Below are 26,039 nucleotides of genomic sequence, written 5' to 3' on the forward strand. Positions count from 1 at the left end.
TAATTTCCATAGTCATTTCCCAGACATTGATTTTTTTTTGGATATGACATGAACGTTTTAAATTCGGGTAAAAATAGTATATTACGCAACAATTACGGTAAACGGCACTTGACTCACGAGTTTATTTGACACGAGCGGAGCGAGTTTGTAATAAACGAGTGAGTTAACGTGTTGCATACTATACTTTTTCTAAGACCGTTAGTTTTTGGGTACATTTTCGCAAAACAACACGAATACATTCACTGACATGACCGTCAGAATTGACAAACGTCAAATTTCAAAGCATGGGAAATATCTCCGAAAACATCCGATTGCTCCCAAATCCGTGCGGTAAAATCTCGGAAATGTCCGAAATGGCTCGGATTCGTGGGAAACGAAATTGATGTGGTAAAGTGACGCTTCCCGGACGCTAGATCGGTCGTAGAAAAAGTATAGTATGCAACATGTTTGGTAAACAATTTAAGTCACTCGCTTATTAAACACTCGCTCCGCTCGTATCAAATAAACTCGTTAGTCAAATACTGTTTACCGCACTTGTTGCATAATATACTATTTTTTACTTCTGTAAAATCTAACGTGCGGCAAGCGTCACTTTACCACGTGAGTTTCTTGTACCACGGATCCGAACCACTTCGGACATTTTCGGGATATTACCCCACGGGTTGGAGTGCAACAGGATGTTTTCAGAGAAATTTCGCACGCTTTGAATTTTGACGTTTGTCAATTCTGACAGTCATGTCATGTTGTTTTGCGAAAATGTACCCAAAAACTAACGGTCGTAGAAAAAGTATAGTATGCAACACGTTTGTTAAACTTTTTAACTCACTTGTTTATTATTATTTATTAAACACTCGCTCCGCTGCGCTCCGCTGGTGCCAAATAAATTCGTGAATCAAATGCCGTTTACCGCACTTGTTGCATAATATACTACTTGTGCTATTAACTACCACCGAACTAACCTAGGCCAGAACTAGTCAATTACTAGCCTACAAAGTGGGTGTAATTTCCATAGTCATTTCCTCTCTCCATTCTCATTCTCCATTCTCATTTCCACTAGTGAGTAAAATACCATTTACCGCACTTTTTGCATAATATACCATTTTCTACTTCTGTAAAATCTAACGTGCGACAAGCGGCACTTTACCACGTGAGTTTCTTGTACCACGGCTTGAATTTTGACGTTTGTCAGTGAAAGCATTCGTTTTTTTTTTGCAAAAATGTAATCAAAAACTAACGGTCGTAGAAAAAGTATAGTATGCAACACGTTTGGCTAGTTTTGGTTAGTTTATAATATACTATTAGAATAGAAATTAAAAAATGTACTTACCAAATCTCAATTTCTTAGAGTTTTATACGTGTTGAGTTAGTTGGTGGTCCTCTTTTGTTGATCAACGATAGTTTGAGTTTACTTTCTTTTTATTATTATTTATTTATTTTTATTATTTTATTATTTTTATTATTATTTATTATTTGTTTACTTTCTTAAGCTTAATTTTGGTTACAGAGGTGTTGGTTTTTTGGTACTCTGTACTGTATGAAGTTATAAGTTATAAAAAAGCTTGGGTTCCTAACTTAACCCATTCTTCTCATCTTATCTAACCGTATAAGTTAGATAAGCAAACAAGCTTATGAAAAGAACAGTTATTTGAACACAAACGATTAAAAAATATTCTATATAAGTGATAAGACCATCTTACAATTCTCCTTATTAAATTTAAAGCTACTGAGACCTTTTAAGCTTATAGACCTGATAACCAAATGGTTTTTCACATTGCTCCGTGGAAAGGTGGTGATAATTGTTGTGCATGTTTTAAATCCAGATTATGAGCATCATGTCAAACTTTTATGTTTTAATATTAAGAGCTGGAAGTGTTAAGCTGGAAAAATTATTCTTCTCTTTCTTTTATTTTCGTAGTTACGCCCTATCCTATTTCTTTGTCGTGCCAATTACCGGATATGGTGCCTGTAGATGCGCACCAACAACAACTAAACTATGAACTATAAATATCATAACTAAGAAATTCCGGCACTGTTGCAGCTTGTTATAGTGTCAATTGTCACTAAAACATTTCCTTCCCTGTTCCTTCTTTAATATTGCATTCCTTTTTATTAAATCTACAGCTGACTTCTGAAACAGCGCCGTCTTAATTGCAATCAGGATATTAGTAAAGCGCCTGCGCAAATCAGGCTACTCTTAGTTTTTAATTGAATCTTGTAAACTAATCCGTCGTTTTCACTACGAAAATAATAAAACAAAATCCAAAACTACAGAAGTGAATTTGTTACACCACTTTCTAATTTAAGAACCGTTACAATTTTGAAAATTATGAAATCTTTTTTAATCACTTTTTTCTTGATTACTTCTCAAACAGTTGCACTGGAACTAAATTTAATTCAATGCTTCAAAAGGTAAAATGTGACCTATGGTGATTTAGTTTATCTAGTCCACTTAACCGTAATAACTACTTCAGTTGCAAAATATCTACGTTACTTTTTCGACGTCAAACCAGTGCTAATTTTAACCCCGAAGAAAAAATATTTATAACTTGATGTACTCCTTAAATTAAAAGCGACAGCTGCTGCGAGAAGGGGTAGAAAGAAGGGGCGGAGCGATTTTTTAAAACTTTTCAACGAATTAAAAAAAAAGAGCCTTTGAAATGTGTTTGAATTTCGATGTTATTAGTTCAGTATTTCGACACTCTCTCGTAACGGGAACGGTCGAACAATAAACTATTAAAAACGTGTATACGCTAAAACGTCGAAAAACTAGGCCATCACTTCTAGGAAAATTACACGTTTCTCAGTTTCTTGTTAAGGCAATCTCGCGTAATGGTTTGTTTTAACACATCAGCGACTTGTTTAATATTTATGCGCGCGGTAATGCAATAGAACTACGCGTATACTATATTTGCTTAACAAATTGCCGAGATGTCTGCGTGTTTGTTTAAGGCAAACTTGTGTACGGCTAAAAGAAAAAACGAGGGAGCAAATAGAAAACGTATTTCGCGTCGTTCGACGCCTCGTTTATTTGCACTCATCGTTTTAATATGTACTTATTTGTATTTGTTTTAAAACAGTCATAACCTATATTATGCGTGCGTGTGTCTCTTAAAAAAAACGATCGATAAACATTTGCCTAACGACTGGTGGCATTTAAGACGTAAATCCTTCTCCCTCCTACATGAATTATTGCTGGCCTGGTCCGTGTGCATAATGAAAATCGCTTGGAGCACACACCATGTACCGTGTCCCACTAAGAATGGCTCTCGGTCGTATCTCGGGAAAAATTAGCAGTACGGCCTGCTGAAATTTCTTCCAAGTTTCTAGAACGACCGCGAGAAGGCGCAACTATGGCGAAATAACAATAGGATTTTAACAACATTCTGTCGAGTACCACCATATTGTTGAATGCAATTTTTTTGAAAAAATCACAGCGTCTAGCTAGTTGGTTTGATTCCGACAACCTATTATTTCATTATTTATTATTCTTATGCATGTTGCGACGTGTAGCGTGGGACACATGGTGATTCCAGATAAGTGTGCTATATGATCTGGAGACCTTTATTATTATTATTACATCAACTTTTTTGGCGAATGAGAAAGTAGGATTTTTACAAAACGTTAGACAGGAACATTTCAAAGACGCACAATGTTTGTCAGGTTAAAAGACCGCGTGTACTACTCACACCATGGAACGCCCTTTCAAAGGATACCTAACTACCTTGATTTCAAAAAACTAATCCCAAATTACATAAAAATTTAAATCAAAACGAATCTATTATTTACGTATTCTTATTTATTCTTCCCATTCAAACTTGAAAAAAAAGATCAACAATTTCTCATAAGCACTTGCCTACTAAAGAGTGATGTGCTAGTTAGTCTAGAGTTTAGAGAATTACTCTAGTATCTAATTAAAAACTAACCGTGGGTATATAAAATTGTTGCATGTAATCATTTACTTTATCAACGAAAAATCCGAGAATCTATAGAAATCTATAAGCAACGAAACAATCTTAACCGCGACTCAGGGCTTTACCTTTCATCAATATAGGATTCAGTCATGTGAGACATAAATATATAACCAGCTATAGAGTAAAATGCGAGTTTTAGTTAAGCCCTGAAGAAGCCAACAGGATGATTGACGTCAGCAAGTTCGATTCAGCAAAAACCGACGCAGGAGGAATCCGGAAGGACTGTAAATAGGAATACGTAATTTCTTTAACGATTTGAATAAAACACAAAACAAAGGGGGTTTAAAAAATTACTTGATTATAGCTATTTTGACATATATATATATATATAGAACGCCTTCTCTCTCTTCTGAGCAAAGGTGTAAAAGGAAATGGAAGCAATAATTGCGTCCTAAGTGAGTTATTTGATTTTAGCTTATCTAAATTTCGAACAAGTTCCCTTTTTAATTTATTTCAAACTTTTATTAGAAAATTCAACAGGGGTCACCCTATATATAAACGCGAATTTTAAACAACGTTATCTGGGAAATCTAAACTATAAACGCCTCTCTAAATAATTTGATAATTATTCTGAGGCCCGAATATTACGTTCGGGAAAACTGTAGTGGGAGCGACAGCGAACAGGTGTTTCAACCCGATCTTTGGAGCGCGCTAATTAATTAATCAACTCGTAACGTATATCTCTGAGACGGTCGGTATTTCATTAAAACCCAATTAGAATAATACGTAACGGCCGGCGATGTAGAGAATTTTTCTTTTTTTTATACATCCCGCCGCCCACTTTATTCTTTCACAAACAAGACGTTGTTTTCACGTTTAATTAGTAATGTAAAATAGCCGTATGTAAAAATGCTCATTAGAATACGTATGTTAAGTGACTAATACGCTTGTTTAACGGAAAGGCAAACACGTTTCTGTAAACACGGGCTTTTATGGTGTTTTTGTTACGTGTACATGTTTGAAGAGAATTGTGTTCGGGTCCCTACCCCACTTCCCCCGCCAAAAAAAAAAAAAACGGAACCGATCGTCTTAATTGCTTAGGCAAATGTTTTAGTGCGGGAGGTCTTTAACGTCGGAGTGACGGATGGTTGTTTTCTGGATTCCGACTAACGTCCTCGATCATTCGTTTTAAATCAACATACAATGGAGCCACCCGGGTTGGTCTTCTATGTGATATTCTTGGCGGAACTTTTCCCGTACAATAGTATTAAAAGTCTATTTTTAACTGCCAATTTTTGTTACTGGACCAACTGTTGTTCGTTAGACACTACAGACATTGAACTTTTGCTTTGTTAATTGCGCACAGAGAAGGAAAAGCTGCAGAAAATGTAACGGTAAAATTTAAGGGCAAAATAACTAGAAATTATCTCTAAGTATTTTATCATGAGAAAAGAAAGTTGATTCTGAGGTTTAGGTCTAGAAGTCAATAGAGAGGATAAGTGCTAGTTAAAACGAGAGCAGAGCAATCGTTGATTATACAGGCAAGAGGTAGAAACCATAAAATATATGTTGAGTGGGTGTGACAAACTGATGTGAAATCATAGAAGTTACTGGTGAAACCGGGAGAGACTAGTTCGTCACTGATATTCGATAATTCTTACATTATATTTATTATACAAATATTCCTTACAAAATTACAGGGTTTTATTGAAAAAACGATTTTTTAAAAATAATACCCTATTTAAAAAAAAACATTTTTTGGAAGTGTTTTTAATTTGCAGAAGTGGCGTTCGTGCAGGCTGTATTTGATGGAGAAAATTGTACACTACTGCTTACTAAGGAATAGGATTTCCTTGGTTTTCTCGGTCAAATACACATAACTATGCACCTACACCGTGTACCAAATAAAACAATCCACTATGCGACTGGACCCATAGGAGATAGGAAAAAAAGTTTCCTAGAAAAGTTTCTTGGACTCTATTGAAGATTTATAATTTTGTTGATACAGGGTGCCCCAAAAGTGCCCCCCTCCGACATCAACTTTGTTATTTTAAATGATACACTCTGTATATTTTGATTCCTTGGTTAAAATAAAGGTCACTTTCTTAAGAAATTGCAATTCAAATTTGGAATAGTTTAGACAGAAATTGAGGTTATGTGTTTTTTTTGCCCCATTTAAAATTGTGTTACAAAGGATTAAATGATCACCGACGCTGCAGTTACAGCCATTGAAATTAAAATGCGTTCGAGACGTTTGGATAAAAAGAGCTTCGCAATAAACAATTATTAAAATAAATCGTTAGTAGAGCATTTAGTTTATTGAGTGATTATGATTGTATATGAAACTAGAATCTTATTTAAGGTGTACCATTCCAAGAAGTTGCGATAATCGGTTTCTGAAGTTAGAACTTTTTTTAAACCATGTCAGAGTCAAATTGATGATTTTTTTTCTAAAGAATGTTTAGTGACAGGAAAGCATTCGACTTTGTTCTCTATATATCCCATTGCAGTCATTGAATTTTAGTTTGTAGGCTACATTCGATACATAGATACAATTCGATTCGATTAAGTTTTTAGATTATAAAAAAAGGATGAAGGTTATGTATGAAAAACTAATAATATACTAAAATCTCCAAATAGCTGTAGCTTGTGACGTTTAAAAATATATATTTTTTGCTGCAAAATTAGTTTGGGTCAGTAAAATGACAATTAGTATCAATGGAAATAATTCATCACTATTATTGCTTAATTTCCCAAATTCACAATTGCATGTTCCAAATAAAACGTCATATTATGATGAAAAACGACGAGCGTCAACACGCTTACTTTAAAAATTGAAAACCACGTTCGCAACATTTACATGGGAAGTCCTTTAAAACGGCAAAAATCCCGCGGGAACAAAACAAGCGTTTTAAGGTGACGCCGTAGATAGGGATCACAAAGCTCGGTCACGTGTGCTTGTGTTTCTTCCCGGCGAAACCCTTCCCCGAGGGCGAAACCGGGGGAGCTTAAAAGGCGGCGCGCGAGCTCGGAAACTTTTCGCACGCCTGCCCCGCAGAGAATTACAAAGTTTCTACTTTAGACCGGCAGTCTTTACCTTCGACTATTATGCCCAAAGGGGTACATTTCAAAAAACATCTTTAATCGTCATAAGCGACGCCCGGAATAGGGAAGTTGGGAGGTCGTGGCTCGAATATAGTCTACTTCAGAAAGGTGCAGAGTAATAAACCCTTATTAGATTAGTTCCAAAGGGACTGCCTAGCGGTGCTGGGCAAATTTTGATTTTTATTAAAAAAATCAAAAATCAATGTTGTTTTTTAAATCATGTTTTTTTTAAATTTTATTTGTTTTTTTTTATTTTATAAGAATATGTATTTCCCGTTTTTTTGTAGCATTTACAAAATATAAACAATTATAAACAACATAGCAAAATATACACTAAATATTTCTGTCGCGACCTGTTTTTTTTTTCCGATATATAAATTGTCGTTGTCAAAGGACTGGAACTAGTGGAAAATGAAACATTAGGTGAAAAAATTTAAATGAAAGAAAGGAATTCAAGGGATAGTTCAAAGTACACCATGACAATAAGCGGGAAGAAACGAATACAGTTAGATAAATAATGTTATGTTTTATTAGTTATCTTAGGAAAAAATGTACTCGATTATCAACGTATTTAAAAAAAGTTAATCGTATAAATTTAATAAAATCAAATACACCCTTTACCAATTTTTTTAACAATGATACAAATTTATAAATTATGTTTTTAATAGTTTTATTTTCTGTGTAGGTACTCGAATTTCGCTTGACAGTTCTATAGATCTTGCTACTCACATCGTCGGCCTCGAGTTGCACGACACTGACGACAAATTTGCAAGGCCTTTGAAAATTTCCGCAAAGTCCAAACAAAGAAAAAGAAAAAACTGAAAATCAGCTGAATTTCAATTGATTTCGTAATCCGAACATAACAGCTAAAAAAGAAAGGAATGACAAACAAATTACAAAGGCAATTTTTGCTACTAATTCTCTCTCTAAAGTAAAAAAAGTTAGGCAAACGTCCACAATAAGCCAGTTATATGTTCAACAATAACAACTGAAGATGGACGAACGTTTCACTAAGAAACTTGATACTTCGGGAAAACCTCATACTTATCAATATTTGACTAACGTAGTTTGTGACCAAATTTGTTGATTTAAATCACAATATGACTGCGAGGTAAAATGTTTTGTGTCAGATAACGCAGCAAATATGGCCCTCATGAGAAAAACTTTGGGGAAAAAGATAACTTATTGCAGCTCCTGCACATATTTTGAATGTACCGTGCAGACTTACAAATACCAGACGTCAAAGAACATGTAGTCCAAATTGTTAAGTATTTTCGCGATAACCATCTAGCTAGAGCGAAATTGTGTCAAGCAGGAGGCAACGCTTTAGTCCTTCCAAGTGATGTGCGATAATGTTGCTGATTGCTTAAAGATGTACGTCATTCAGTGTGAGATATTATTAAAAATCTGTGAAGGAAACAAAAACCAAATCGATTTACCATTTACCAAAAGGTGTCAAATATTCGGCTTAAACATGCAGCAAAAGACTTTTTAAGCATTTTAAAACCAATACACTTGCTCATGAAAAAACGTTACTATCTTAGATGCTGTAGAGCAGTGGAAACATGTACAATATATCTTCGAGAATATTGTAGTTACCTTTATCAAAAATACGAAAAATTCAGATACTATTATTAGTTTATAGCCTATAGGTTAAACCCTTAAAAGCAAAATATGACTTAACAATCGAAGAAAAGAATCTGGCATCAGAAACAATTAATAATGTATATAGAAACACTGACTTTTGCCCAAAAAGAAAAAAACGTAAATGGAATAGAGTGGTAAGGATGAGCCAGAAACAGCTACCTGTGTGCGACTGCTTCCTCAGCGTCAGCAGAACGAATTTTTAGCACTTTTGGTTTTGTATACCCAGAACGGGATGCTCAAATTATGCAACGAAAACGCAGACGCATAAAATGCATATCATTATGATATTTATCTTTTTTTTTTGAGTTTGGTTTTACTTTAAGTTTGTAATAATATTTTTACGTTGTGTTTTTTGTGTTGGTCTCAATAAATAAAGATTTTAGAAAATAGGAGCTTGATTTAAATCATGATTTTAATTGCCCAACCCTGCTGCCCAGTGATCCGAGGTATACTTAAGCCATTTTCATTGCTTGCCATTGATTTCATTGCAAAATTCTTTTTATCAACTGCAAAGCACTGCAAAAGTAGAAAGTCAAAGGTCAGTAAAGGGGCTATTGGTAACCCAATCGCACAATTTCACTTGGGAACGACCCAAAACGATGAAAACTTGTAAAGGGAGCAATGAAAGATGTTGCAGCTCTGTGTACAGTGATTATTTATTATAAATCAAGTTTTAGCCCAGGAATAGTGTTCGCGGTTCCTCTTCTGAATGACTGATCCGAGTCCCGGTTTTAGAAAACAATCCGTATTATTTAGTTTAATTAAATATCTAAATAGTAAAAACAAGATACCCGAGATGGCCCAAAGTTTCTGTTTTTAAAATAAAACGTTATAAACAGCACACGGCGCCATTTTGTCCCAAATGAACCGACCATTTAAGTCGAATTTGGAACACGCCGTATCGCCAGATTTTCCAAATAAAAACGACAGAGTCGCGTTTAGAGCGTCATCACGAGCGCGGTCATAAACCGCCGGTCTAGAACCGAGAAAATTGCAACCGCCCTCACCGCCGGGCGGCGGTGCCTTTAATGGACGCCTCGACTGATTGTTTCGCCCTCGGAAACCGTCGTAAAAGGGGATGTTTTTGTTCGGTGGCGTTTCTTTACGATTCGTTTGAAACGGCACCGTTATTTTCTCGAGTGGCGGCGGTTGGGTGGCGGGCACGTTTTTCCATCGCAGATTGATTAAGGGACGAATTCGCCACGAAAACGCCATACCCCCCATTATCTAACTAGTCGGAACGTCGCTGCTGTCCGTGAAGGCTTTTAACGTCGTCGGCTCAGACGACGATGTCTTTGTCGTGGAAGATTATCGGATTTTAATAGGACTGGAACTGTCCTCGATTCCCAAGACAACATCCACAAATGCCACGAACTATCTAACTGTAATATTGCTTAATTATTTTTTAAAATCAAATTTAGTACACATCTTATTACTCTCGAAAAATATTGGATACCGAAAATCATTAGCGACAATAAGCAAAAAATTTTTATCTCTCTTGGGATGCCCTTGCGAGCCGTTGATAATACGATTTTTTTTTTTTAAATACTTGAAGAATCGGTATGCGAAATATAGGACAGTTATTAAAAAACACTCTGCATACGATAAGCACAAATCTTATAAAAAAAATATTTATTATCCCAGTTATTAATTGTTAAAAAGGAATATTATGGTTACGCTTCACACATGTTGTTTGTATTTCAAAAATGTTTGATGTTTGATGACTTTCCTATTTGTTTATTTTTCATACGTACCAAAGAAATAATGAATGATTTTTTTTAATTGGAATCCTACTACTTGGTTATCCACGGAAATATTAATCATACTGTAATGGATTCGTTTCAAACAGGTAACGGTACCACTATATTCGTAATTTCTTCCCAGTTCTAAATTTAAAATCAGAAATAAACAAAATTAAAGTTTAGTCATGTTTTATGTGGAGTCGAATTTTCAACTCTCCTCGTATATCTCTTGGAGCTGAGTGTACTTTTGTAAGACCGTCTAATTAATATAATCATCAATTTTCATTTTATAATTCGATTGATTTCCCGAAAACGTCTTTGGTTATGTTGTTTGACATTTCACTAGATTTGCATAGTATTTTTAATGGTTAGTTATCGGTAGGCAAAGTAAAACAAAGCGATTTGGTTGGTTAGTTTTAGTGTAACCACGTTTTTACCAGTGGTTAACTAAGAGTTGATGTTTTATCTAAATTTTAATATTCCGTGGTCGGATAAGTACCAATATTGAATCTAGCCTATCCCAGATGTCATTTACTTTTCGACTTTGATTTTATCTTTGACCTGACGATAACAGGAGCAGTTCTGTCAAGAAGGAGCTGTTGGAAATCATAATTTTTCCAATGTGGAATTTATCCATCGTGATATATGAAATCCCCTGTAAGACAACTTGCAAGTTGGAGTCAAAACATGTTTTGAATTATTTGGAGGACCTGATTTAGCTTATTTATCGGTGACAATTACAATAATAAATAATACCATCTTGTCCAGACTGACTTCTAGAGTGTTTTCATTATCGACTTGGTCAAAGGTATTGGATCTCACAAATTAACAGCATCTTATTTTACCAACTTCTGAGCTAGCACGTAGCACAAAGTAGTACATAAATTTTAAGATTTCTAATACTGTCATAACATAATAATGATCTTTGATATGTTATTAATTTATCTACGAAGATTAGCGTAATTTAGAATTTTCTTTCAATTTCATTTTTTTTTACATATTCTGACCTGTGTACTTAGCCAAGTTCTTTTAATTATATACCCTAATTGTGATAATATATACATAACCTTCTAATTAAGTTTCACTAAAGACAAATAAGAAGTACATATAGTATTCAGGAAAAATGACGATTACGATAGCAATGATATCAAGCGTATTCTTATGGCATTTGCTGGTGCCTTCATTATGACGTAGTCGTCATCAGAGACTGTTTGTAAATGGAATAAAATAAACCGTAATCATTGAAAGAAAGAATTTTTTCCAAAGAGCTGTGCATTTTAAGAAAACAAAAACAACACCGGTGAAATACAAAATAAAATATCCATTTACGGGAATATGTAATTGGTGGTGCGATATATCCGAAATAGCAAGAGACTAAAAGAAGTTGCCATGCGTACGAAAAACAATTGTTCGTACTTAACAGTCAATGACATTAAGTTTCCCTTAACTTAAGAGATGCTGTATCTATTAACGCATTGGTAGCACCCCGTACACCTGGACTTGAAAAACAATCGATCCTTTCGTATTTTGCCTCCAGTTTATTATGTAGTGCCTATATTATGAAATGAACGTGGGTATAATTAGGCACAGTTAACTAAACAGTACCATCACATATATCGATCAACAATTTTAATACTAATTTTAATTTATGTTGACGAAAGCTTTAATTAAGTAATAAAAACAAAATTAAGAAAACGACTTAAATTTAAATGACGCAGTCTTTCTTTATATCATTAAGTTGTCAACGCAACAACGCAAATAAGCCAAATAAATTTTAAAAAAAATATTGACTTTTAATTAGTGAATGATTAGTGAATATTACTTAAGTGATATTATTTTTTTCCTTTTTCGATTATAACATATTTTGCAGTTACTGTAAAATAAGTGGAATTATGAGAAAAAAATGCGAGTGTCAGTTAGTCTTCGTAATACTAGAAGAAATAGATATACAAGCATCCTGATTTCATCACACTATTATCTGGTAAAATTGCGAAATAATTTTTTGGTAACCTACACGTGCTTCGACCGGCGACGAACATCCGAAAGGGGCCGAAACATTTATCCAAATAAAGAGAGAGGTTAAAATACAAGTGTAAACACGGCTCAGATATCAAATTAATTTATAAAATGCGGTTAAATTATTTTACTTTAACTAATTATCTTTATAGGTGGTTTCCACTATACAGTATACTTACAAAATAAAAGTAACAATTTACAAATTAAAGTAGAGGTTATTGGACATGATATGAAGAACAACAATTTACACTATTGTTTAAGCTAAAAAAAACTTACAACTTCTATTAAACTTATTACAATGAAGGTGTAGGTAGATATTTCATTGGCACCTAAGGGATATTTATTTTAGAATTTGACCTTTTAAAATAGGTATCTTATAAGGCGCTGTTCCTTTCCAAAATTTTAATGCAATTTCAATTTTTTCATACTTTTTATCCTGATAACTACTTAGGTAATTTTTGCTATTCGATTCTTGGGTATGCTAGGTAGCTGGTAAATTTTTTGCAAAGTGTTTTAATTTACAACCATATCCTCAAAATAGTCGCAGCTGAAGTATTGAATAAAAATATTGATAAAACATATTGCTTATATTCATGATTCGTGATAATCGCCGTATGCGACTTTCTGAGTAAAAGGTACCTACTAAATACAATTTTACTATGACCGCAATGAATTATTAAAAATAATTGAGAACCTTTAAACAAACACATTTATGATATGTTTTGATTAATTAAAATGCAACTGAATCTTGTAAACTGAGTAGCTGTAAATGTTAACAGATGTATTTTAAAAGGAATGTAATGTAAACAAATCATAATTATCCTCTATCAAGGAAAATTTCTCCACGGAAACGCTTTGCCGGCCTCCCTCCCGCGCTTCCCCGAACGAGCCCCGAACGCTCCGATACGCTTTGGACAAATGAACATTTGGACAAATACGGCTATCTCGTTTCGATCTACTTAAAATAACGACTCTCGAATCGGCATTATGTAACAACGATCTCGATTAAAACGGGAGATGTTTTATTCCGTTTTAATAATCTCATCGCGCAAATTCGCATGCGAAACGGGAATGGCGTTAAACGACCCCTTAGTTTCCCCTCAGTCCGCTTTAGCGCCAGTAATCCGAACAATGTTCCCTATGCCGAATTCTCGGGGCCTCCGACTACGTCGGCGACTTAACAAATATATAACGAATTAAGACAATTAGCGGTTCGGCTTTAAAGCGACCCCGCCACGAACACAATCGCGCTAAAATATACACCGAGTAACGGAATTAACGTCACGATTTGAATAACTCTGTTTGGACGAGTCGTTAACGTTGAAGCGAATCTTTCGTTCGACAGATTTTCTCTCTTTCCTCCCTTTGAGGCGCTCATTCACTTAAGCGCGAAAACGAACGAGGCAAATCGAGGTAGAAGCGGTGTGCCTCAGCTATTTGAAAGACTAGAATTCCCTGACTTCAATTAGCCAAATGACTTCTGTTTTGGGTTTCTATTTGTCTTTTACATGTTTATTTTTCATTAAGTAGTTTATAACTGAACATGTGTTGTATGGCATAAAGAGCTCTATTTTCCGCTAATATTCTGGCAGCTATCTGCCCTTCCACTTTGTTTTCATCTGTAATAACAGAAACTTAGAAGCTTCAAATTACAGTTACTAATAGATATATGTATATATATATATATATATATATATATATATATATATATATATATATATATATATATATATATATATATATATATATATATATATATATATATATATATATATATATATATATATATATATATATATATATATATATATATATATATATATATATATATATATATATATATATATATCTTCGAATGAACAACTACGTCTACAAGTGCTAGTAAAATTTTTGACCCTTGCGAGGAGTAGTTTTCGGTCCAGATATTATTTATACACATTTTCGTTACTGATATCAGTTTTTTACGAACACCCATTTTTATTATTGTAATTGCGCTGTGCATTTGTGTCTATTGCTTTAGTGGAAATAAAAAATTATCATTCACTTAACTGCAAGGTGGAAAGTAAAAGATATCTTTAAAATGAACGGTTATTGGATGGGGGACGATAAAAACGATTCGACTTACCCCGATAATGGCGTTCAATTCGGTCATCGTCACCTGTTTCGCCCGTTCCACGGCTGTCGCCACCTGCTGCTGATGCTCTTGAGACAGAAAAGGGAGTATTTGGGCGATAATCGCGTTCAGTCTCTTCGCAATCTCAGTCTGAAACAACAAACAAAAAACACATGTTATAATGTATTTAGTTAAAAAATCAATCAGGATGTTATAACAAGTAAGCACGTGAAAAAAAAATGGCCGCGGAAGAGTGCGTGAATCACATATTTTATCGTTGGGATAAATTTATTTAGTTAAACGGAGATTATGTTGAAAAACTACGAGAAACAGTAACAAAATTATATATAAATTATATGGTATAATATAATAATTATAACTAATTTCCCATACTTTGGAACCATGACAAAATGATGCCTCTAAATTGCAACCAAAACTTTGGAATCTTCCTCCACGCTTTGTGGTGTTTTTTCCCGTTTATGAATTTAGATTTTTCTTCTAGATAATCCAGAAAGGAATATTTCCACGATACTTTTTTACTGTTATCGCGGAAATAATTGCGGCACTTTTTCCCATGGTATATTTAACGCGTTCTTTTTTTCTTCTAAATTTCCGGTCAGAACACGTTACAAATCCCGAACGGCCATTTACGGCGGACGTCAATTACGCGGAAAAACATCGTCGTTCGACGCGATCCACTGCACTGGCAAAATCAGACCTTAACTGAACTGGAAAGGTAAACAGAGCACACAATGTTTGCACAAAGCACGGCAAACACTCGTCAGCAAAAGCTCAGGGACCGACCCAACCATATATACGAGAGAGCGCGAAAAAAAAAAGCGGTGGAAAATAAATAAAACCCTACATCGGTTGAGGTATTTATTTTCCAAGGCAATCATCGAGGCAATATAGGAAGGTTACGTACAAAAAAATTGAAAATTTTGCCTGCATAGTCTAATCTTCATATTCTGTACTTGCACAATATATGTATTTACTTATTTAATTACTTATTTCTTTATAGAACTAAAGCTAAAAAAAAACAAAAATACATATATCATATAAAGTTATATAAGACAAATAAATTACATAAGGTAGTCATGCAAAACAAAGAAAATCACAATTTCCTATTAAAAGAATTAGATTATCGTAAAAAAGGTCTACGTTATCCAGTCGGTCTTTTAATTCGGTAAAATCAAATTCATATAAAAGCTCGTCCTGATCACACCCTTGAAACTAACCAAAACTAAAACTTATATATTTTTAAAATTTCGATAACAGAAATATGCACATTATAAACATAGCATAGCATAGAATGAACAAAACCATTATACAGTATGACAGTATCACAGTATCTCTGTATTGTGATTATTATGCTGATGCCTATATACGTTTCTTTTTCATTTCTAATTTTTTGAACTAAGACTACTATTATAATTAAAAAATTATAAAACAAATGAATATGTCAGGTTAGGATTAAGATATCGATTAGACCATTTAGTATCATTTCACTACATTTTTATGAAAAGTCATATTATTGAATTTAATTTTATTGATAATTTTGTAAATTTCTGTTATTGTTAAAGAGCGCGCGAAATTTGTTTGCACGTTGTAAACAATATTTCTCTCGAACTCATTATAATTCATTAAATAGCTAAATAGCCTTTATATTTCTATTTCTATGAAAATACCATAAACAAAGTTAGAAATATTTCTCGCACGGTAGAAAATAGTATATTATGCAACAAATGCGGTAAACTGCATTTGACGCACGAGTTTATTTGACACGAGCGGAGCGAATGTTTAAAAACGAGTAACTTAAAAAGTTTACCGAACGCGTTGCATACTATACTTTTTCTACGACCGTTACTTTTTGGGTATATTTTCGTAAAACAACACGAATACATTCACTGGCATGACCGCCAGAATTGACAAACGTCAAAATTTAAGATGTGGGAAATATCTCCCAAAACATCTGAAATCCATCAGAACTTTATTTTAATAGATACGTCAAGAGGTGTTGAACAAAAACTTCTCGAATAAGCTTGACGTATTGCCTTGTCGCGAGAGGACGCTGTCTTTTATTGATGCGATGTGCCTCGATCCGTGAAGTTAGTTAAAAAGATACGCCAGAACGCGCAAAATATATTAGTTACGTGTATAGTAAATAGTCCTGTGAACATGACAAAATAAATTTTAAGTTCCGTTAAGTTTTATGCGAACTGCATCTAGTAACTGGTAAATATTAAATATAAATAATATAATTTATTATAGGTGCAAAATTATTAGAAATGTCCTCTCGATTTCGACTCGTTCCTGTTAACCGGCCGGCTTGCTTTCGTTTCATGCGAAATAAAATAACCGCACCCCCACCCCCGTTCCCCCTTCTGACGGCATTTTCTCGGGGCAAGAAGGATTTCGTTTCGCGTTCGACGCAGCCCTCGGGACCCGTATACCCGAGGGGACGCTACGAAGCCCACTCAGGGACGCAAAGTAGTTTCGGGACATGGTCCCCCGCCGAGGGGGTTATTTCGCATTCTTCCATTTCCGTGCGGATCCGTCCCCGCCAATCTTTAGTCCTCGTCGAAACGTAATAACGTCGTGGGGACCCTAAAGAAAACCACGACCGACGCCGACGTTCCGATTTAATATCATGATTTAATTTCTCGACCCCTAGGGATGTTTAACGCGCCCCGTCGAATTTTTTTTCAGGGTTGTTCCTCATTTGACAAATTTCCATTTTAGCCGTTGCACACAATTTTCATTTTTTTCCATTTTTAATTTTAATTGAAGCCAGATTCTTAAACACAAGAAATAGGGTTGGAGGGTTTTAACTTTTTGGAAACGTCGCGGCACTTTGAAAGTATTAAGTTTTGGATAGTAATAATCGGCATATTCGTATAAACTTCGTTAATTTTATCAATTAAAGACTTTTATTTGAGGATCTTGTAATCCAAATGTGTCGTTCACCCTCTCACTCGGCATATTGCGACATAATGTAACCAGAATGTCCATGGCCCCATCTATAAAGTGTAATTGAACTGCTCTATTTCATGAAAAACAACCCCTTAAAGGAACACCGTCTCTTCCATGCTTTATTGTCGGCGTAACATACTTTTTTTTTGTAAAGAGGTACGAAAAAATATCTTCAAAAGCCACCGTCAACGTAAACTCTGCCGCCCATCTTGCGGCAGATATCGATAGGCGGTAGTGTGGAGATTTTTACCCACTAAAAAAACATTCCTCTTCGCCTCTCCCCGCAGATGGTACGGGGAGGACTGGATTGGAACCGCGTTAGCATTACATCAATCCGGTCCGTGCTGCGCCCCACGGCGCCTACTCCTGGCTACTGGTCCCTTTCTGAAATTTTATCTTTCGGAAGGCGCTGTGCGTAGGTTGTAACAGCCAACCAGTTTCCCTCCTGTTCGATCATAGACGTCACCAGACTTGACGGGGAGAGCCTGGCGCCTATGATCTCTTCGGTGCTACTTCTATAGTCCTTCCATAACATACATCCTAAGATACTAGTACCTAGTATTAACTGGAAGCCTTATTTCGTTAGAATTTCAGATTTCGTCGCTGAATAAAAATATTTGTTCGGTCTTGAACTGACGAATTCAAATATCGTGCAAATTGAATCCTGGTAAGGCGATTTTCCTCAAAAGCCAATGCTTTCTTGACTGAACGTCTACTGTAATGTTTCGACTCTGAGAGAACAGTCCAGTCCTCGCACTAACTTGTAGTTCAGGGATATCTAATGTTGTTAGTTGTTATTTAACTTTCATATCTAAATTTAGCTTTATAGTACATCCCTATTACTTCGTTCCAATAGTCATATACTAAAATAATTGACACAATATCCTTTCACAAATGACAGCAACCTACTATAACCTTTAAGCTATACACGTTTTGATTTCAACGCTTAAAAATATAATTTAAATATATAAATTATTGACTTTGACAAAAAAGTTGCTTGATATACGAAACAAATCGTAATTCTGAAACCTTTTGACCATTAGGAACCATACCAACACCATATAACAAAAGGACAAAAAATAATGTTTGTAACCAAATTTTAATTCCAACAACGAATTAGAAATAGACAATTTATAGTAAACGAGTGATTACATGGACGCCGTCTGGCTTTCAACTCTGGATAAAATCTATATAGACTACAGCCCAGAGGTTTACCGTGGCCAGTAGATAATGTGTGCCGATATTGACTAGCTCATTATTTAACAATTAGCTACATATTGACAGAAAAATGTTTATCGAAATTTTAAAAAATTATACCTAACGTAAAACATGCGGTTGCCGCATTCCCCATTAAAATTAATTACATACTTTTTTGTTTATTTTAAAAAGTAAAAATTCGAAAAATGGTAACACGAAATAAACGCTTTTGTACCAACTCCCCATTAAAAGTAATTGCCAGTTAATGTCCACAAATATAAAATTACGTTAATTACGATTAATTTCAACGATAACGTGTTAACAGACAACGAACAAAAAGCTCAGATATTGATAAGAAATAATAGAAATTGTACACAAACATCATTAACTAGATACGCGGAAAAAGATATAACAAACAGAAAATTAGCTATCATGCATTTAATTTTTCTGTAAAAACGACCGTGGTATAATATTATAATTTCTGATTGGTCAATTTTGTCGAAACCTGTCGAAAAATAAAATGTGTTATATTTAAATAGTAACGAGCTTTCCATCGCTCTGATTGTATATATAATGTTAGAAAAGTGAAATATACTTACTTTGAACGCAACCAGAGAACCTTGAAGGCCAGAGATGATCTCTTAATTCTATTTATAGTACAAATTGTATTCACTTTCGCAAACATGTACCGTACAATACAAAAACGAATTAAATTCACATTTTCACCATTTCCTAATGTTACAGGGGGTTCCGCAAGGCAGTATATTGAGCCTTTTATTGTTTTCTGTCTATACCGCGGATCTTGCTGGTCGTTTAAAATATCTGAAATCGCATTAATATGCTGGTGATATGTAATTATATTTAAAACTCACTGCGGACCAACAGCCAAATTAATTCTGATTTGTGAGCTGTTTCGAACATTTCTTGTGCCCATGCTCTCCTCATAAATAAAACCAAAACTTAAGGATTGAACTGAGGTGGCTTTAACTTGGTGAAAATCCATTTAACAAAATAAATAATAAGTTCAGATTTTCACGAAATTATATATTTTCACATTTCTAATGTATCAAACACGGTCCTACCCAATTACATCAAAGGCAAGTCAAGGAAGTAATTACTAACTTCACACTATTTAGTGACAAAGACAAGTATTTTTTAACAATTATGAATCCACAACCGCCGAAATTATATTCTTTAGTTAAATTGCATAAACAAGATATGTCCATTAGACCAGTGGTGTCTTATGTAACAGCTCCAGCAGTTAAACTCTCTACAAAATTAGTAAATATTTGAAAGTTCCACACAGATTTTAAACCAAAATTTGTAATAAAAAATTCTTTTGAATTGAATTAAATCCCTTCTAACTCAACACTATTTGAAGTACAAAACTTAGGTCCCAGCATTCCACCTATGGATGTGATAGATTTTGAAGATTTCACCCTAACTCGGAAACAGGTTAACTCATTGCTGAAACAAGATTTATTAGATTGCTTAATAGTATCTTTAGACCAAAATTATTTTGAATTTAATGGGCAGATTTACATCTCTGAGGAAGTTTTAATTATGGGAAACGCAGTTAGTCCTTTGTTAGCCAAGATTTTTATGGATAACTTGGAAAATATCATCCTTTAATTTTTCTATGGTGGTATAGATACGTGGATGATGATGCTTGCTTTGATGGAACGGACAAACAATTGAATTATTTTTTAAATGACATTGACTCATTACATAATCGTATAAAATTCACTATCGAGATTAAACAGGATAACTCTATTAATTTTTTAGACTTAACTATTACGAAAACGCAAAACAAATGAGATTTTTCCATTTACCATAAACCTTCACACACGGACACAGTCATTCATAACAGCTCAAATCACCCATACACACACAAAATGGCTGCATTTCACTCTTTTATACACGGACTTCTTAATATGCCACCCTCAACAGAAAATTACAACAAAGAACTTAATATCATTAAACAAATTGCACTGGACAACGGCTACGATCCGTCCATTATCGATAAAATTATAAATAAAAAACAAATCTTCTTTAGAATCGTTATGTTATAAGATCAGGAAATTAAAAAACAAATTATTTCTCAACTTATGTACATCAATCTTTAAAACAGTCCGAACAGCCAAAGCACCTTTTTGAAAGACTTGTCAAAGGATCTGATATTCATCAGGCTCCACTCGACATAATTCTCTGCACACTGTCCCGCGGTACCGTGCTGCCCTCTATCAGTGTTCTTTCAGCTATAACGTCACTGAATGTTAACTCCATTCCAGATGATATCAAGAGCTACTCGGTCGCTTTGGACTTAAAAGCGACTAAAACTAATCTACTGTCCAATTAATAGTATTTTTTTCTTTTAATTTTGCTTATTTCTGTAGTTCCTTGCAGCACCTCCGTTCCATTGACGTGACTATAAAAACGTATTTGAGTTTTTTTTTGTTAATATATGTATAAATGTATTTTTATCACCTCTATATCATTGTGATTAATTAATTAAATGTATCGAGTTATGGTGGTTAGGTGAGTAGATGAGTAGATATATAAATAAAGACCTGTTATGATTATTTTTATTTATCATGATTATATTAAACAATTGAAGAGGCATTTCTGACGCAATCAATCAAGTCCTTCTCTTAATTTTAGAAGTCTATCAACTTAAACTAACACTTTTTGTGTCTATAAATTACACTAAGCGGTTAAGTCAGGGGATTTATTTTTTGTAGGTATTACGCAGCGTATTTTTTTTTAGGTTACGGACGCCCTTTTTAAAGAAAACGTCCAAGCCATCCGTCCCGCTTTAATATCATGATTTAATTTCGACCCTCCGAAATGTTTGGCGCGCCCCATTGAATTTCCGACCCGTCCGATTTATATGACTTTTTTTTCGCCCCTCCCGAACCCCCGAAACGAAGAGCCCACGGCTCGGAACTTATATCCTCGTTGACGTCTTTAGAGGAGGACTTCCTTTCATTTTTCCACTTTTCTTTTCGAGTTATTGTCGGCGGATTGGAAGTTATTCGAACTTAATTTAAAGATTTGAGCAATTTAAATTCACGGAACAGTTTTTAAAACGGATTTCGAATTGGGAATTCGTTACGAGGGGGCCGCCGCCGCCGCGCTTCTGACGGTTTCATTTGGCGGATCGATCGGGATTTAAGAATTTTAATTTTGGCCCGAACTTTGTCGAAAATCGGGAAGTTTTTAGCGTAATTGCCCGTGATGTCGTACCGATTAAATTGCGGAGCTTTTTTTCGTTTAATTTACGTTTCGATTCTTAATTAAAGTGAAATGAAAACGAGCGTATTTACCGCCCCTTACTGGGGATTAAAGCTACGGTTACACGGTTGGTAGTGCAGAAAACCAGAAAAATTGTAGCGGATTGTCGGTAATCGACGATATGACGACCAAAATCGACATCGGATAAAGACAAATAATTTTTTGAGATATTTCAGATATAGATAGATATAGATATAAACAAAATTTGGTTAGTTAAGGATACTTTTTTGGAATGTGCAAGTCTCACATACAAAAAACCTCTAATCTTTCTTTCTTGTTCCTTGAGCAGTTTATATTTTAAATAAATTGTTTCTCATTGATTTCAAAGCAAACAAACTCTATCTAAAAATATTTACAACACTTTCTATAAGTAAATTAACTCAAATTTCACAGAAAATTCAATTCTCAGTGATGGCAGCAAATACCATTATTAAACAAAAATGGAATGCTTCGCTGCTGTATCTAACGATACGAAATCGAAATACGACGACAATATGTTAAAAAAAAACATGTTTCGAAGAAACTACCTCATGCTACTGTAATACTATTTACAAATCTTCTGAATTCCTGCTGCGTCGGTTATTGATGAATCGAACTTCAGTTAAGCTCGGAAGAAGCCAGCAGGATGATTGGAGAAACGCCAACAAATTCTATTCGTCAATAACCGACGCAGGAGGAATCCAGAAGATTTGTAAATACTATAAAAAAAATATCGAGAAAAAAGTTACGGTCCTTCGAAACTGCCAAAACACACTACACGAAGCGCTCTCTAACGGCCACGTTCATATTCGTTTTTCATCCAAAAAAAGCAAAAAGTACCAAATTTTGAAGTGTACAAAACTTTAAAAATTATATTTTTATTGTTTAACGTTATCACCCTGTAGGTTAAGTTCATTGAAATTGGCTTACTTTCAAGATTAGCAATAATATGCTATATAGTTTTGTACAGACTTTTTTAGACACACTCAGTACAGGCTTCACAAAACGTGTTAAACCGTGTAACAATAATGGTAACCTTACCACAACATTAATATTTAAAAATTACCACGATTTAATATCATTTGATAAATAAAATCCCGTGGGCAGATACTTATGACCAGCACTACTGGATACTCTGCGAGGTGTAAACATTTATTCAGAATTTATTGCCGTATTGATTCTTGGATTTGAGAAGGGTTCTAAATTATTAATGGACATAGACTATATTTTATTATGCGAACCTTTACAAACTTTAGCAGACACTTCTTTATTAAATACTCGCGATGCTCCACTCAACTCGTGTTCGATCAAAATATGTGAGGTGAGGTGTTGGTGACAAACGTCAAAATACCATAAGTGCCTTAAATATCGAATTGGATTGCGACATTGTTTAAAGATGCATTTACTTTGCACACGCTTGATCAGTGCACAATTGGGTATTTTGGAGTATGGAGTAGAAAAAAACTATGATCCTTACCATAGTTTCCACCACCAATAAGAAATTCCAACACAATAATCTGGAAACAGTGACACAGCCGAACATAAAAAGTAATTATGTAAAACCCATGTTGACACAAACTGTATGAACATCTAGCAAAGCTCTTTCAAAACTGTATCAACGGCGGAGATATCGCAGAAGAATGGAAATTTATCCTTCCTTACCCCTATCCAAGGCAAACTGCGACAACTATCGAGGTATCGCAGTGACGAGCTCGATCGGACGGATTTACGCTAAAATATTAAAGGCCAAAATAGAACGCGAATACACAAACACCCTGCTTATCGAGAAAATCGCAGCCTTCAATAAGGAGATACATCTCCTGTTGGTGGATCTGAAGAAGGCATACGATAGCATACCGCTAACAAAACTTTGGGTGGCATTAGACCAGACAAACTTAAGCGTCAACATAATAAGATCAGTGAAAGAACTATATTGAAACTGCCACATTAAAGTCAAGGTCGGCCAAAAAATGTCCAGCCAGCAAGGGACTCAAAAAAGGGTGTTCTGTATCCCCCCACCCTGTTCAAGATATATCAGCAAAAATGCTGAAATATGGGCATGCCCCTTAACAATGCAAACATATACACCCTAAGATTCGCAGATGACCAAGTCATAATGGCGCAAGACTACGATGACGTAGAATACATGACGCGAAAACTGATCGAAAAATACAAGAAATGGGGGGTTGGAAGTAAACTTACCAAAGACAAAGTATATGTGTATCGGTGGAGCACAACGTGACCTCCTTTTAGAGGACGGTCAGGCTATCAAAAGCTGCGAAACCTACAAATGCCTGGGAATGTTCCATCAGTGGGACGTTGGACTAGGCCATCAAAGAACGAAATAATCAAGGAAGAAAACCCATTACTATGCTGATCATCTTCTTGTGGGACCAAAAAATCACGAGACGAAACAAACACCTAATATACAATACGATCATTAAAAGCATAGCCACATACAGCAGTGAAGTCTGGCCACTAAAAGAAAGAACCATGAGAACGCTGGAGGCAACAGAGATGGACTTTTGGAGAAGAGCGGCAGGAAGGTCAAGAACCGAAAGAGTCCCAAACGAAGCAATTCGCGCAACCATGAAGGTGGGCCACACGATTTCAGACGAAATAAGAACAAAACAGTTAAAGTGGTACGGTCACGTCCAAAGAATGGAAGAACAGCGACTGCCTAAACAAATACTCACCTGAACACCTACAGGAAGAAGGAAGAGGGGAAGACCGAGAAAGAGCTGGAGAGAGGGCATCGATAGTGAAACACAATGGGGAGGACTGGACGACGACCTATGGAAGGACAGAAATCGATGGAGATTGGGAATCGGACGACGTCGGAGGACGTTTTAAAAACCGATAGATATATATGCAAAAACCCATTCAAGCACAAGCAACTGGTTCGAATTCATAACTATGTGCGCTAGAGCTGCAACTTTCTTCAACAACCTATGAAATAACTCTTAACAAGGCCCGAGACTGTAACGGAGCCCTATATCGGGGCGCCACTGCATACCTATACACGAAGTGGCTGGTACGTCGCAATTAGCAAAAACTCCGGTAAACATTAACTCGACAAGCGCAAAAAGAGGGATATAATGACGCAGGCCGTCTCTCTCGACTTGCATGATAATTAGGCAGCCAATTACGGGCGAACCCGCCGCGGTGTAAGTTTGAGCCGGAGTAAGCGGGAGTAATTAAAATCTTAATTAGCGTTCAGTTCGCGTTTAGCCGAGTCAGATTTGAACGTAAAAGGAGCGGCGCGGAACTCCAAAGACTTTAAGTAGCTATATATATACACATAAGTAGGTATGCAAATACATGAATGCCGAATATTCTTCTGGGTGACGAAATTGCATTCGCCAATCAGCAATCTCAACTCGATCCTCAAGCCCTTACTGTATGAGAGACTTAAATTTAACTTAAAAAATATTTGTTCAGTATTTCGATTTTCTATAACCACTACATTAAAATATTTCGCAAACAAGTGGTTAGGAAATAACTCCTTAAAAATGAACCCGGATAAGGCCCAATACTCGACGATTTCGAGTAATAACAGCTAAACTACTTGGTGTGGTCATCGATGACTAATTGACGATGATTAAATTGGTCAGAGCATGTTGCTGAATTGAAACCAAACCTTAGTAAAACTTGCGTGATTCTTTTTTTAAATAGCAGAAACAAGCAACAAGTAGTCAACGGTTCATAAGAGTATGATGCATTATGCCTTTGCCTTCCTATGTCTGGTTATATCAAGAGCAGCTTCAAATCCATAAAAATTCTAGGTACATTTCTAAAAATTGCGATAACCATAACTATTAAAAAGATTTGGCAATAATTTATTAAAACCTTGTCTGTCTAAAAATGTCTATTGACCATAGTCTTGATTTCAACTTATATAATTTTCTGAGAACTAATTTTTCAAAGAAACTTCCACAGGCTACTGTAACACTTTTTATAAAACTTTTGGATTGCTCCTGGGTCGGTTTTTGTTGAGTCGAACTTCGTCTCGTCTCAGCAGCCAGTTGGCTTTTTCGGAATTTGAAACTGAAGAAGCCAACA

General features: G+C 35.2%; 1 protein-coding gene across 1 annotated transcript in view; it reads right to left on the reverse strand.

The window, feature by feature from the left end:
- Window positions 1-26,039, reverse strand: part of LOC132701098 (transducin-like enhancer protein 4) — a 272,931-nt gene that overhangs the window by 123,090 nt on the left and 123,802 nt on the right. Inside the window, exon 5 of the mRNA XM_060668779.1 lies at window positions 14,547-14,684. Coding sequence (XP_060524762.1) covers window positions 14,547-14,684 — 138 coding nt within the window. The remainder of the gene's footprint in view (window positions 1-14,546; window positions 14,685-26,039) is intronic.

The sequence above is a fragment of the Cylas formicarius genome, unplaced genomic scaffold, assembly GCF_029955315.1.
Source record: "Cylas formicarius isolate icCylForm1 unplaced genomic scaffold, icCylForm1.1 PGA_scaffold_4__25_contigs__length_36172078, whole genome shotgun sequence".
NCBI classification, from domain to species: Eukaryota; Metazoa; Arthropoda; class Insecta; order Coleoptera; family Brentidae; genus Cylas; species Cylas formicarius.